We start from the raw sequence: 15,950 nt of genomic DNA, 5'->3' as shown, positions 1-15,950 counted from the left end.
CTGAACCAGGGCCAGCAGTCAAGCAAGGCTGAGGCAGCATCTCAGCAGAGGAGATGCTTCAGTCAAAGAAAGTGAAGGTACACTTTAGTTACTGAAATTGAGTTCATATTGCTGCAGCTTTAAGACAACTTCAAGGGTGGAAGTGTCAGTCTGCTGCTGGGAGCCACCTACTTGAGGGAGCAACTTGGGCTCTACATGATGCCACAGGAGGTTTTAAGGACATCTTCTAGGACCTCACAGTGCCAGCCCAGGGCTGGATGGTGTGCAAGACTTCATCTGTAGTCACACTCTGAATTTGCATAAAACCTCATACTTCCATTCCCAACCCGTTCGGACTGTTCCCCCAAAGCCACTTCAGTGGCAAAGCATTGCAGCACCACAGGCACGTACTAAACCTGAGCCTTGACCAGAAAAGTCGCTGTCCTTGGACAGCTTTCAGGCAAGCAGACAGCAGCTCTGTGCTACCAAACTCTGACATTGTTGCTGCCTGGCAACACGCAGGAGATTCACAGTCCCTTAAGTACATGACTTGGTGCACCCTGAGCCTGGAAAGATGGTCCTCCTGCTCAAGCTGTAGGGTTTTTCCACACAGATCAGTAACCTCAGCACTGTCCCCTGGCCCATAAGGCCACCAGGGAGGTACAGGGGACACATGTCATGACATGTGATGTTTTAGCTCCTGTGACATGAGTGGTAAGTGCTCTATTCCCCTTTGGGAGGCCGTCTCAGCAGGGCACAGGGCCAGGGCTGCTCTCTGGGTTACTACAGGGGCTGCACTCCACCTGCCCCTCTCAAACACACAGCCCTGTCTGGGAGGTGGGACCCCAGGGGCTTCACCCTTTCCACCTGCAAGAACACAGCAGGTCTGCCTGACCAGAGGCTGCGGTTTGGGGCAGCAGCCTGAACCACAGGCAGCAGATTGCTGCCAGCAGCAGTTTGTGGTTTCAGCCCCATTTAAGGGAGGGGAGTGCTGTCCAAGAGTCACTCAATCCCCAGCACCTCTCTGACACTAGGAAAATTGACATCCTGAGCAGAGGTGGACATGCTGTCCCCCAGCAGACCCAGTCAGGACACTAAGGGAGAAGCCTCTCCACTTGTGCTGCCAGCTGCCTTGGAAGCCCAGAGCGCCAGCACCCTGAAGAGAACCAAACAGGACAGTGGGGACAGGATGCTGCCCACAGCCCTGCCCTGTTCCTGTTGCTCAACAGCTGGCACCTCCCCAGCAGGAAGGGCCAGCAGCCAGTGGGTCTGAGTTTGCCCAGACAGGCAGCAGAAGCCAGGTTAAGACCCACAGCTGTCTCTGCTCCAGGGATAGTCATCAGAAGAGCAGCTGAAGCAGCATCTATTAACAGCACTGAACAAAGGCAGAAAACCCTTTAGCAATGCCTAAAGAGGTATTAAAAACCTCAAGCTGCTCTGGAATGATCTAGGGCCTTCCAGTTCCCAGGCACATTGGCTCTGCCAGCCCTCCCCAAGGTTTGTCTTACCTCCCCACAGCCAGGAGGTGAGGGGGCACCACCTGCCTGTGGAGGAGGCTGGCTGGATATCTGCTCCCAGAGCAGGCGGAGGCAGAGCCTGGCACCCTGGGCAGTCTTCCCCATCAAGGGACCAAGCGAAGGGCACTGCTGCAGCCTCCTCAGAGCATGCTGTGGGTGACTGCTGATCCTGGCAGGATCATCACTTACCAATGGGATACTTGTGCTTGTCCGTGTCGATGCCAGCATAGACCACCCCTCCAAACAGGTCACACATGACGGCTGCCAGGGCTTCTGCGTTCAGCATCCCGTGCAGAGCCCCCACAAACACCGTCTTGCTGGGATCAAGCCGCTGTGACGGACTGCGCACAAAATTGCTGTCTGCCAGCACCCATGGGATCACTTGCACCTGAAACCATACACAAGCAGGTCGGGTCAGCCAAGGGCCTGAAAAGCCACACACTGTGCTGCTCCAGTGCCCTCAGCTGACAGCAGAGGCCATCCGACCCTCAGACTTCACCCCCAACCTGCAAATGTTGCTTTGCTATCGCTGCTCAGGGTCTACAGCCAGGGTGCTACAGCTCTGGAGCTTCAGCCTTGCTCCAGACACCTCCAGAGAGCCCACACAGCCTGTTCAAGAGAATGAAAACAACCGCCACACTGCTCTGCTTCCAGCCAAACTGGAATCCAAAACATTGGTCCCTTGGGGCTGGCAGCCAGGAAACAAATCGGTGCACAAGTGAATTTTACCTACTGCCTGCACCTGTGTTTACAGCCCAGTCAGATGCCTCCCTGCACAGGAGCCTGTTAGAAGATCAATGAAACAACCCACCCACTGCCAATTTTGATAGGAGCTGCCATCTGCTAGACAGCAGATACAGGGCTCTGAAGAGGAGAAACTTCTGCCAGAACTAAATCACCAAGCATGAAAGTGCTGCCAATAGCCAGACACAGGGAGAGCTGTCTGGAGTGCAATTAGTTTGTGCCTGTCTAGATAAGAGCTGAATCTCAATTCTTTAACTCCACAAACTCACACAGTTGTATCTGACCGATAGCTAAGGTCACCCTTTACTGGAAGGCCAACCTGAGCCTCTGGCAGCCTGAGCACCTCCACCTCCAGAGCACAGGTCAGCCAGCCAAGGCTGCACTGGGGAGCAGCTGCAGTTACAGTTGTGGATCCAAAATATCTGCCTGCAGTGAGCATGAAAGACATTCATTCTGCAAGCAGACAAGGTCTAATAAAGCACCAAAGGGATCAAAGTCTGTCTCTGCAAGCAAAGGTGTGCTGAAAGACGCATGAAGCAGTAAAATCCCTGTTCCCATGCTCCTTTCCAGCTAACTAAAGCTGCTTGGCTTCACGAAGCCAGGGTCTGCCACAGATCCAGGAGCTCCAGGTCCCAGTTTCTGACACAAGCTGTTCTGAAGGACACAAATACGGATCTGACACTTACCTCTTTGCCGGCATCCAGCCCTACCACAGGAACACATCAATTAAAGATGGTCAAAAGCCAGTTTGACTTCTGCTGCTCTGTTTTAACCCTGCTCTGCCCACAGGGTAACACTGTGCATCCCCTTGTCTCCCATGATCTCATCAGCATGTCCTGCTGTCATCTGTAGGGCTATTCTCATGGGCCTGGCTCACCTCTTTGCAGCGCATCCTACGGCTGGACATCTTGAAGTAGTATTCACTGAGCCCATCAGGGCTTAGCAGGTCCTGGGAGCATGCCTGGAGCAGGGCACGCACAGACTTCTCCGACTCAAACACCAGATAGACATATCCTTTAGAGATGAAGGCAAAGAAGTAGCTGTTAGAACCGTAACAGAGGAGAAACAGATCATCCCGCTTTGCAGACACCCTCAAAAAAAAAAATCACTCAGATGCCATCCAAAGTATCTTCACTGCATCTCCTTTGCAGTTCCCAACCCCTCCTAGGGGAGGGCAGCAGTTTGAGCACCCACCCCAGCAGACTCTGTATGAGACCCACCTGTGATGCACAGAGCCTGGCCAAGCTGGGAAAGAGCCCAAACTCAGCACAGCACAAGGGGGCAGGTTGCCCACATCCAGTGCCATGTAGGCTGCTGTCTCCCACACACAAAACCACACCTAGACGTGACAAGTGGGCACTACCAGCCTGGCCACAGTATAGTCTGCAGGAAAACAGACTTTGCTTCACATTTAAGATTTCCTGGCCCAGAAATACAAGTTCAGGGCTTTAAAAATCACTTCCATCAGCGCCAGCACTCTACCTTGCATTGCTGTGGTGACTGAACAAGGCTATTAGGCACCACCAAGCCTACAAACTACTCACTCCTTACCCCATAACTCATTACTGCTTACACAACACATCAGCCCAGCTACTTCAGACAGGATTATGCCCCAGGCTCAGTTCACCAGTCCCCACAGCCTGCCAGCTTGCTGCAGATGCACATTTAGAATCACTGCATGCGCTTTATGCCAAGGGTGCACATGCTTTAGGTGTTTGTGCTGGCAGTGGAGACTAGTGGCTATTGCCCAGAACAAGACAGCCCCACATGAGGCTCCAGAAGCACCAGAGAGGGTTTCCCCCCCACCCCACGCTTCTGCCCAGCCCTGCTAGGGACAGGTGGGGACACCAGCTTTGATGTGACAGTGCTCTGCAACCCTGGTGCTGACCCAAGTGAGAGCGGGACATTTACCCTAGGGTGCTCTGTACCATCCAGTCACCAGCATGCAGCCGTACCATCCCAGCATCCGTGCTGTAACATAGCATGGGAAAAAAGTAACCCTACCGTGTCGCTATTACCTTTAGGCATATTACCTTTGGGAGGGCAGCGTGGGTGTTTGCCATCCTTACCAGGCCACTCCACACTCAGGGAGCCAAAAACACGGAAGGTGTTGATCAGTCCAGCTACAGACAGAAGGAGAGAAGTCAGCATCCCCCCAAAAAGCTCCATCTCACACCCTCCTGATGTCAAAACCCAAGGCCTCAGTGTGGGGCTGGGGGCTGCTCACCTTCCGTAATGTCCCACGGGACTCCTCCCAGGAACACTTTGCAGGAGTAGACAGGGTTCTTGTAGTTTCGGGGAGGCAGCTGCCCACTCCAGGTGCAGGTTGCTTCATTCACAGCTTGGACAAGCACAAGCAACACTCAGTACAGGACCATTTACTCCCCACTCTCCCACAGGTCTCCAAGCAAGTCCCCATATTCCACAACTATAGGTTCTGCAGTGCTGCAACAGCAAGAGACAGCTGCCCCGACAGCCTGCCCATTTCAGCAGGTAGAATCAAATCAGGCTTGAGCACAGAGAAAGGTCTGATCTGCTGCAAACTCATGTCCAGCCACATCACCTGCACAGAGGCCACCTATGTGCCCTCCCAGAAGCACAAGACCATCACCACACACTGAAGCCTGCTGAGGTCCACCATCCAACTTACCTGCTGCTTGCCTATGAAGCCTGGCTTCTCTTTCGATACTGAAGGGGTCTTCTGGAGAGTCCAGGAGATCCCAGGAAGGCCACGCAGATGCTCCAGGCCACCTTTTCGATGCATTGGCTGGGGATGAAGTTACTGCAGCCAGGGCAGTTTGATCTTGATCCAGCCGGGACCCCACTCCCATCTTCAGTGGGTCTCTTGACACCCCACTGAGGGGCAGGAAGGGCAGAGGTGGGGAGATGCGAAGGCTTGACTGCAAGATAAAGTCCACATTAAAAGCCAGCTTCCAAGTAGAAGCATGTAATATTGGAAGCCATGCATCACACTGTGGCCTTGCCCTCACCCATGGCAGAAGGGGGCTCTCAGTGCCCTCACCCACAGCAGAGGGGCTTCTCAGTGATCTCCTGTTTTCCTGAGACCCTCTGAGGTCTGGCAGAGGCAGGAAAGCAGCTACCTCACCAGTAGCCTGATGGGACCACAGTTTCCCCCGGAAAGGCCTGCCCTGCCCCTGCAGCCATTTCCTACTGAACCTATGCCAATTTATCAGCAGCAGGGATCATTAAGCAGGAGGTACCTTGCAGACCACAAAGCCAACAGCTGTCCCCTGCCTGCACAGCTTCAAGGACAGCTGCCACCCCCAGGGAGCACCAAGCACCCCAGGAGGAGCTTCAGGCCTTGCCTGCAGCAGGCAGGGCTTGCTGGCAGCACCCACTAGCAGCCAGCTGGCTCTTGCCCTCCGCAGACCAGCTCCCAGGCCTGACTGACCAGAGTGTCAGCTCAGCTGGCTGCAGACCCAACCGCTCACAGGTTTAACATGCCTCTGCCAGGGTGGAAGGAGTAAAAGCACAGATTAATAAAACAGCAGGGATGCGAGACACTGTGCAGCTTAGAGTGTCAGCCGCTCTGCAGATCTAGCCATGTGCTGCTGCGGCACAGCCGCCTACGCCAAGGCCATGCTGGGGAAGACCTGACCTTCACGAACAAGGCCAGCACAAAGCCCTACCACCCTGCACTGCCTGCCATCAGAGCCCAGGGTGCTGCACCTGCTTACAGCACCCCTGCTCAAGATCCTACCACCCACCCTAGAGAATCAGGACAATCAACTCCACATCAAGCCAATTGTGTCCTTCACACCAGCCCAACATGGGGTCAAGGCCACAGCTGCACCACAGCAGAACCAGGAGCAGCTTGGCCCTGGTTTTAGCCTCAGGTCCTGAGGACAAGCCATGCAGCAGCACCCACAGAGCTGGCCAGAGCCAGGCTGTCCAGATGGCACCCAGAGCTGCCACTCACGCTGCAACACAGACCCAGCAGCACAGACTGGGTCAGCAAGAGACACTCGCCTTGCTCACTGTCTTCCAAATTTAGCTATGCTTTAGGGAATGGAAGCAGGCTAGACCCAGTTGTTTCAGAAGAAACAGTCCTCAGATGGAGAAGTGCAGTCAGCAAATGGGAAGGGCAATGAAAGGCAGGGACAGGAGCTTCTGAGAAGCCTGGGCTGGAGCCTGGAGGCAGCTGTGCTGACCAACCATCTTCCTGCTGGGATCAGGGCACAGACACCCTCCAGCCACACACCAGCTCAAGCACTCAGGCCCCTCTGGGAGTTACTTTAACCCATTAGGGCTGCAAAAACAAAGCCAAAAGGCCAAAACATTTAGAAGAAAAAAAATACAAGGATACTGCTAGTTTGTGCTGACAGGGGACTGCATGAGCAGCCCTTCTTCCAAACCCTCAGCTGCAGGAGAACCTCACTGTGTTAGTATGGGCATGACAGCTCCCTCCAGCACTCCTTTCCCTTTCTGAGCAGGCAGGGCTGCTGCCTGCAGCCCCCCCCAGCTTTCCCATGCTCCCCAGAAATACAACAAGACACCAGGCACCACAGAGGGGGTGCAAGACCCAAACTTACAATCAAGTCTGAGAGGTGGTCGGAGCCAGAGCTGAACCCACTGGTGTCTGAGTCCGAGGGGCTGCTGGAGGGGGAGTCCAGGAGGGAGCGGGAGTCTAGGCGGGAGTTCCTCAGGGTCGGCGTGGAAAACTTTTCTGACAGGTCCGAACCAATGGGATCTAGAGGCAGGAAACCCAGCGGGGGCTTCCCCAAGACATTCCCAAGAGGGTTATTCAGCATGCTGAGAACTGCAACAGAGAAAGAACCCATCAGTGCTGCAGCATGACACACCTCCTTCCCTCCCAGCTCTTCTGGCAGAGGCCCAGGAAGGTACTGGGCTCCTGTCAGCCCACAAACAGCTTGTCCAGGAGGTGGCATGTCTGGCCAGTACCAACTCTCTGCACAGCTCCAGAAAGGCTGCAAGCTCTTTGCCATCCATTGCAGCATGGTGCTGCACAGCTGGAGCCAACGGCAACAACCTGGTGTGGCTGAGAAACACAGGGGCAGGTTACCCTCCCAAGGCTGAGATCAGTCAAGAGATCCCACTTCATCTGGGAGCAGAACTGGAGACCCCATGCCCTGGTTATGGACCTCATACAGGTGCTCCAGACAGGTTCCTCCACCCAGTCCATGCTGTTACACTGGCATTTCTTGCTGCTTGTGCTGGAGCAAGCTGGGACCCAGGGGGTAGCAGCTACCCATGCAGTTTTAGCAACGGGGGGCACAGACTAGGCCCACAGCCAGTCTTTGCTGCACACACCGATGGCAAGGCTGAGAGAAGCAAGGCCTGACCCATTAGCAGGCATTTGCAGGCTCAGAGGTGGGACGCCACACACGTCAGCCCCAAGAGGAGCTGGCTACAGGCAGCCAGCAACGTGCCAGTCTGGCCTGCTGACAAAGGAGACACTTCAGTCAGCAGCAAGCACCGTCCCCAGTACGCGTTCACAACAAGCTTGTCTGGTCAGGCCTTTGCCCGAGAGTCAACAGACAAGTACGCAGCAGACTGCTTCCCTCGCACAGCAGCAGGTTTTCCTCCCACTGAGGAGAACCAAGGCAAGCAAATTCCTCCCTGCAAACAGAGCCACGCCCCCACCCCGAGTGGAGCACCAGGCCACCAAAGGGTCATGAAAGTCCCATCCTGTTCTGTGGGTCAGTGGTGTGTGGCCAGCTGCCACCCAAAAGGAGAGGGAACACAGGGCAGGCTTTGCCACCCAGGATCCCACAGGGGCATGACACCAGCCAGCTCTATTCAAAAGGAGCAAGTCTCAGCAAGCTGAATGTGTCCCCAAACCAAATGAAAAGCGCAAAGCATTCAGAAATGGTTTTAATTATTCAGAGGCTGCAAAACAAGGCAGCTTGCCCTGAAGCTTTCAGTTTTCAGCAAAGCAAGTTTGGGATCCACTCGATATCCTCCAGCCCCACCTGATCTCGACCAGCTAGGATCACAAGGTTAACCCAGATTTTCAGTAGCTCTTGTGCAGAAGAGGATTAATCATCCAAAACACTGCCCAAACCAGGCAAGTAAAAATTGGCATCATGCTCAAGCGCACTATGGTCAGATACCAGTACCAACTTAGTACCAGCACCAGAGAAAGCTGCTGAGCATACTCAAAGCGAGACGCTGGGATACACCTGTCCCAAGCTGTGTTATCCAGTGGCATACATGCCAGGCAGCTGGCATCTCTAGCCTGATGCTACAGGGAGAAACCTTACACCACCAACAGATACCCCAGGAAAGGTATAGGCGAGTCCTTTACTTGAAACATCTACCTCAACCCAAGGCAGAGCTGGTCTGCAGGAGCCCTGAGTAACAGTCACAGCATCTTCCCACATTTGCAGAGCCTTATCCCTGCTAGTTTCCCCAACGCAGGTCCATTGTGGCTACAGCACAGGACTACGAACTCACCTCCGACCACACTTGGAAAGGGACCCCCTGCCCTTTGAATGTCTGCTTGGCTCCCCCCAGCAGCAACACCTGTGCTTACATCCAACCCCACAGCTACAGAAAAACCTCACCGGCCCAGCAGTACTTACCCTGGGCAGAGCTCAAGGGGCAGCAGCCCCGTTAGCGGCAGCGGGTAGCTGAGGGAAAGCTGCCGCAGACAGCTCAAGCTGGGGAGGAGACTGCTCCCTCCTAGTCACAGCACAGAGCAGGGCAGAGCATCTCCCAGCCCAGGCAAGCCGCACTACGCTGGTTTGCCGACTTCTCTGAAGCCACGTGATGTGTTTAAAAATACAGTCAGTGTATTGTTCAAGGGAGAGAGCTGAATTTGTTAAACAGGCTCAAAAATCTGATTAGTCACTAAACAGTACAAGAGTCAAAGCAAAGCAGCTGATCCCACGGCCCAAGCCTCACAGCTGACAAACACTCCAGCACCAACACCCTCCTCCTCAGGCACTGAGCACAGTGGGTTTGGAACACTGGACAGCAAGCAGTCTGGTGCTGACCCCATGTGTGCAGCATTCCTAGAGACCTAGAGTAGCAAATGCCATGCAGATTGCTACCAGGCAATGCTGTCCTGCACCTCATCTCCTGGTTATGAGAGATGCAGGACCAGAACTCTATTTGGGATACATAAGCAAGGGTTCAGGGGCTTATCAGGAGCTCCCAAAGGCATTACACAGTCCAACTGCTCTGCTCAATTTATTTCACCCTCATCTCTGCCACCACTCTGGCTTGCCACAGCTTACACATTTGCTCCCAAGATTGCTTAGCTCGCACCACAGCTAGAAAACCAGTAAGGCCAGTATGAGTACATTCAAGTAGCAGGATTACAGGCCTTTAAAGGGATCTACTGTCTGCACATCTGAGTTTTAGCACCTATCACCAAGCAAAATCCTGCTGGCTACAACTGACCCACTCCTAACCTCGTGTCCTAGAAGCACTGACATCCTGCTGTTAACAGATGGATTTCATCCACTCCAGAAGCTTTGACAGGTCTGCACAGGCAGTGCTTGGTTACACTGAGCTTGTGGGAGATCCCACATCACCCCAGTGGGTCTAACTCAGCTTCACTTGGTACCTACAGCCACTCACAGGGACACTGGGAGGAAGAGTCATGAGTCACGCTCAGCATTTCCTCCTCTACATTTGCTTAGCGATCAGGTTGTGCCCCCTCAAGCCAGCCTTTGCAGGTAGTCTAGGAAACACTAGCATGAGACCAGATCTTATTTCTCATCGCCCACAACCCAAAGGCTCCCTGCTCTAACCCTACTGAACCCCCTCCAGGTGGATGGGGCACAAGAGCCTGACAAAGGTTGCCCACCTGAAAAAAAAAAGCTCTCAAAGCATTGGGACCACTCAGTAAAACCACAATTCTTCCATGGAAGTCAGCCTTGTCTCCCCTCCCAAGCAGACAGCTTGCTGAAGAGAAAAAACATTTCCAATACACATGCAAGATGCATCAGCAATTTCTGGTGTCAAGAGCATCCCTCAAGATCCCAAAGTGAGGCACCAAACATCAGGTAACTACTCAGACTAAGAAAAAAACCCAAGTCCAAACAACTAGGAATTTTTCACATCTATAGGGGAAATTTTAACTGAAAGGTCAACGTGATTCTCATTCATCTGCTCATCCACAGCAGCCCTGCTGTCCAGAGCATGGCAGTTTGCAGAGAGCTTCTGGAACTTTTCATGCCTCTGCTTGGAGCTGCAAGAGAGGCACATGCCAACACTCCTTTGCAGGGGACAACAAAAAAAGGTAGCTTTTAATAGAAACTTGGCTCTGACTTTTGACTCACTGCTGCAGCTTTAATGACTGGATTCAGAGCCAGACTGCTCCATCTTTGAGCACATCAGCCAAACACTGACGGATTTAAGAGCTCTGTGAAGCAGTCTCAATACCAGCACGGCAGTCTTCCAGTTCATGGGTACTCAGGTCGCTCTCTAGAGAACAAGCATTTTATGAACCACTCTTCTTCCTTAGTTGAGCTTTCCCTAGTAAATGCTATCAGGACAATGCTATTGCAATACATCCTCTTCATACCTGCATCATCCTGGCAACCCCAAAGATACCAAGGGGAGTACACAAGAATTTTAGACCTATCACACCCAAGCCAGACACTCTGCAGCAGAAGGATGCAGCCACACTGAGCCCATGGCAGTGGTTTCACAGGGTGACTAGTTTCAACTCTTCAGGTCAATCCCATCCTGTAGACCCCAAATTATCTTTTAAATCTGGCTACCAACCACCGAGCTACCACATTCAACATGAGCTTACCCAATCTCAAGCAGATCAATCCATCAGCACAAGCTGCAATTCATAGCACGCACCTTGGGAAATGCAACCCAACAGCCAGATGCCCAATACCCAACCCAACCAGCCTCAGAACAGTTTATATTCTTCTATGTGCTGGTTAGACTTGCAATTTCAGATTTTCAGCACCTGCCCAGGAACTTCAAGTATATGTTTTCTTCCCCACACACTATAATTCACAGCCATTTAAGAATTAGATCTTCTTGGTAGCTTTGACCAAGCCCATTTTATAAGAGATAGATGTAAAGATGAGCACTAAGGAGCCAGGCTTACCAATGCTGGCAGCTCAGGGAAGGGCTTGGGTAAATAAGCCACCTTATCACTATGCTGATGACAAATGACACTTTAATACCTTTAATAAGACCTTAAGATACGAGCACTACACAGAGCATCCACTGAATTTATTCCTGACAGCTAGAGTTGACAAAAAGCACTGCCACCATTAAGCTGTCCTCTGAACAAGTACTTCTGCTTTAGCTTGGGTCTGCAGGAGACCACCCAGCAGAATAAGCCAACAGCACATTAGCAGAGCAGTGCTGATGCTCTTCGCTCCTTGGTGCATCAGTTTTAGTCAAGTTCTCTGGAAACTGAGTCTTGCCCAGGCCAAAAACCTCTCACCTTACAGCTCTCCAGGTCTTCATGCTCAAGTTCTTTCCTTACACCGTAAAGATAGTGGAAGCTTCCCCACAGAGGAAAACATCATTTGCCATAGTGCAACGCACATCACAGCCTCTTCAGAAGCCTGAAGGCACACGTAACTGTGTGCGTGCACACAAGAAACTCCTGTTTCAGGAGCACGCCAGGCTCCAGATTCTTACATTACCAACAATGTCTGGCACTTGCATGTTTAATACGCAGGCAGTTTGACACCACATCTGGCAGTGGCACCAAGTGCTAGATAAGCACATGCATGCACTTTTGTGAAGTCATGCCCTGAAGATGCATTCCAGCTGTTAAAAGCTTGCTGCAGGGCTGGAAGAAATCCTACTTAGAAGGGATCAGGACTTGCCTGAGCAGGTCTATGACATGGAGGCCTTCACAGGGTCACTTTTGCTGGCTGGCACCACCAGCAAGGTTAGACAGAGTGACATTTCAGTCTCCAGAGAGGAGATACCAGCAGTTTGTCTGCTGGGAGATTACTCAGCACAGGAAGGATGGCAGACTGTCAAGACCTCCCCTTCATCCAACAACTACTACTTACACTGAAAGTCCACCCTTCTGCCCTGATCTCCTTGCAGAGGCAGGGGTGAAGAGATCAATAGGAAAGCTCTTACCAAGAGAAGCAAAACAGAAGAGATGGGTATCAGTGCCAGTACACTTCTGCTTCCACTCAGCGACACCTGCTGTGCCCAGAGGCTGTGAAGCCATATGTACATTTGGGGCAGGACTGCAGAGGAGGGAAGCAGCATGACCGAGGCCCTGGAGACTGAACACAGTGCAGTTTCTTTTGTCATTCATCAAATAAGCTTGTAAAGAAAAAAGGCTGATGTCCTAAACAATAGCCTGCTGCAGTTCCAGAAAAACAGCTCGTCTGCAGTTTTTACCACCCAGCCAGACTCTACCCTGGTGGGGTGGGAGCAGGCTGAATGTTTTAGTCAGCCAAAAAGCAGCACCTCCTACAGACACTAAGCAACTTCATGGCAAGAGAAACACTTTCATGTCTGAAAGGCAAAGAGGCACCTTAACCACCTCCTACAGCTACAGTTAATGTCTCTGTAGTTATGGCAGTGACGCAGCCAGACAAGCTGCCAGAGTGAGTTTTCCCCCCTCCATCACACAAGAATTGAGCTGCTTAAAACATGACCTGCTCACCACAGGTGAGGGGGCAATCAATACTCCAGACTAATCTTAAGTGAAGTTTTAGCACTTCATGTCTGCAACCATGGGATCCTGCACTGCCTGCAAGAAGTTGGCATGCCTGCAGCTGCAGCATGGGGACACCAGCTGAACGAGGCCCAGCCGAAGCTGCAGTGACAGTTGTAGGGCTGCAGCACACAGCAGGGGAACAGGTTTTGCTTGGTGAAGGAAGGCAGACATCACACCTTAACAGGGAGCTACAGGGAACGGTCAGGCTCTTACAGGTGCACAAAAAAATAGGGAAAAGCTGCAGCAAGAGAAGTGGCACAAAAATTTCTTCCTCTTTAGTGGAGCAGCTAGGGGACAGGGCCCAGAGGTTGCAGGGAACTCTGTCCTTAAGCCCTCATAGCTCATCTGAGCAGCACATTGGATACTTCCAGAGGTCTTGCCCAGCTCAAACCCCGATTATATTCCCATCGCTCCAACGGAAAGAGAAGTCACTGCTGTTATGAGAAGAGCCACTTGGAGTCAAAGGCACACATCCTCTCCGGAGCCATACATCACAACAGAAGTCCTGATCATCCTGAATCAACTGCCAACTTTCAAGAAAAGCATCTCCCAGAACAGCAGATGTAATCAAACCAGCACTAACGACCATTGAAATAGGAACTACAGCACAGCCTTTTGTTTCTGAACTACAAAAGAGGAACTTCTGCTCTGACAGATTCTTCATTTGGGACAGAGAAGAACTGAGGATATTCAGGCAGCTATTTCTGGTTTGCTAAGAAGGGGGCAGGGGAATAAAAAAACAGGCAGCATGATCCCACAGCTGAACCACAGAATTAGAGTCAGGACACCTGAGGTCTATTCTTAGTTCTGGCACCAACATGGTAAGTCACTTCCCCAGCATGCCCTGAAACAGCAGCAGAACTAGGAACAGAGAAGCTTATTGCATTAACATTTGAGAGCACAGGTCCTTCCCCTGCACAGGGAGCAGGACCTGGCTGACAACAAGCCTCACTGCTTCCTGAGGCAGGAAGTTTACTACTGTGTTTCTGGGAAGGGAAAAGAGATGACCAAGGTAAATATAAAATCAGTAAAGACACCTAAAACACAACCCAGGATTAGAAGTGCACAGGTAATTGCATTCACTAAGCAGACTGCCACAACTGCGTTCATCTTTAAAAAGATCAGAACATTGAAATACAGCCGGTTTTAACATGTATCAGTCCTGGAGATATTTAAAAGCCAACATATTCAGGTCAAATTCTGCACAACAAGCTTCAGCTTTGCAAGCCTCAAGAACACACACTTCTATATTAAGTACCAAACTCCTCTCAATTATCTGCTGCAACATCCAGGGTGCAAACTCTGCAGCATGTGTTACTTCACACACTAACAAGGATGACTGACTCATTTTCACTGCTCAGCTGCATCATAGTTTGCAGGGTGTCAAGTCCATCAGGATACCACCTTTAGGAGAAGGTATGTTCTTTAGAGGGGGATTGGGGGGAATCAGCTGTTTGCCATACCCCTTTGGGCAAGGCAGCAGGCTGCAGTAAAAGAACAACTAAAAAAAGATAGGTTTTAGTCCCAAACGCAATTGTATTTGAAAAATGGCACAAGTGCCTCACTAAGGCATTCAGCTGGCATAAAGCCACTACTTCATCACTAGATTGGCACACCCAGCACCACCAGTGTTGCCTGCAGGTTCCCAGTTACCTTCCAGAAGCTCGCATGCCTCAGGTGCGGAATCACAGCTTTAGGGGTTTGCTTCACCTTCCCTTTGCATGCTTGGAGAGAAAACAAGCCAGAGGGCAAGGAGAGAAGCTGGGCATTTCTCCATGGCCATCTCAAACAGATGGCAGCTGCTGCTGTGTCTGAGAGCAGTCTGAGCTGGCAGTAGCACAGACATCACCTGTGATTCAGCTGTTTTGCCAGCACCCAAGGGATCACACACAAGGCAAGAGAGCCCAGAGACAGGGATACAAGGTGCTGAGATGGAAGATGCAGCCCTGGCTGGAGATGCCCTGCCCTCAGCCCACACCCTCTGGGATGCTTTAATTCAGTCCCACAGTGACACCACATAGTGACTGTGTGGTGACAACTCAAGGACCACGGCACCTTTTGGAAGCAGATCATTTCAGAGCCAGCTCAGCAGAGGTGCTCATTTAAACAGGCCTTGTTCTGGGAACACTCAGTCAGCCCATGAATTAGTTTCTACAGCCCAAGGCTACTTCTGCCACCCTGCAGCAGCTTTCCTATCCCACTTTGAGCAGGACATTGGACTAGATAAGCTCAGAGGTCCCTTCCAACTTGAATTACACTACCACCCTAAAAAGACAGCCTGTCAAGAGCACTGCAGATGGCCTAAGAGGTCCTCTTACAGCAGTCCTACATGTAGACATAAGTCAGCAAGATGCATTTCAGCTGTACAAAGAGGCCAAACACTCTCTGCTGTCTCACTGGCCTTGCCCCCAGTGACACTGCAATGACAGGGCATCCTGCAACACCACACTACACAGCCTGGTTACCAGAGCAGCACAAGGGACAAACAAGTCTAAGGAGGACCAGGTGCTGATCTCACGGCCTGTCCCACCAGAGCTGGGGAAGGGGAGGACCAGGCATCACTCCTACCTTCTGCTACAGGCAGCCCCAGCACACAGAAAGCAGCTCCAAAAGCTGTGCAGAAGTCCAAGCAGTTCCCCCACCCAGCTCCAAGTGGAAGCACAGAGCAGCATGTACTGTGGAATTTGTAATGAAGGCACTGAGACAAACACACATTCAGGGCCTCTTTTAAAGAGCTACCATATTACCATGGATGAAGCTGCAGCAGAGCTTTTCATGCCTGCTCTGCCCAGCAAGCCAGCATCCTATCCACTGCTCAGACATGTAACAATGCAAGAGTTGGAGGAAAACCTACCTGCCCCATCTCTCATTTGACTGGCACAATTTTGGGGGTGAATCTTACCCCAGGCCAGAGCTCACACACCCCTAAACCGCCCTGCCATTACCTCCAATAACAATCACAATGGGAAAGAAAAACTAAGCTACTAACTGCCTAAGGCAGCACAGAGTCACTGAACAACAGCTCCAATGATCTCCTCAGAAGGGAGCACACTTGT

General features: G+C 51.8%; 1 protein-coding gene across 3 annotated transcripts in view; it reads right to left on the bottom strand.

Moving 5' to 3' along the window:
• Positions 1–15,950, bottom strand: part of CPEB1 (cytoplasmic polyadenylation element binding protein 1) — a 36,649-nt gene that overhangs the window by 3,384 nt on the left and 17,315 nt on the right. For 2 of the 3 annotated variants that reach the window (XM_009703965.1, XM_009703967.1), the window contains exons 3-8: positions 6,794–7,020; positions 4,891–5,140; positions 4,468–4,581; positions 4,259–4,363; positions 3,118–3,254; positions 1,686–1,884 (exon numbers count right to left, since the gene is read on the bottom strand). In XM_009703965.1, the coding sequence (XP_009702267.1) occupies positions 1,686–1,884; positions 3,118–3,254; positions 4,259–4,363; positions 4,468–4,581; positions 4,891–5,140; positions 6,794–7,020 (1,032 nt within the window). The remainder of the gene's footprint in view (positions 1–1,685; positions 1,885–3,117; positions 3,255–4,258; positions 4,364–4,467; positions 4,582–4,890; positions 5,141–6,793; positions 7,021–15,950) is intronic. The other variant, XM_009703966.1, reaches the window with a different exon arrangement.

This window comes from Cariama cristata, unplaced genomic scaffold, assembly GCF_000690535.1.
Source record: "Cariama cristata isolate BGI_N322 unplaced genomic scaffold, ASM69053v1 scaffold16387, whole genome shotgun sequence".
In the NCBI taxonomy this organism is placed as follows: Eukaryota; Metazoa; Chordata; class Aves; order Cariamiformes; family Cariamidae; genus Cariama; species Cariama cristata.
Note: the sequence above shows the minus strand (reverse complement) of the source record. Positions and strands in the feature narration are given on the sequence as shown.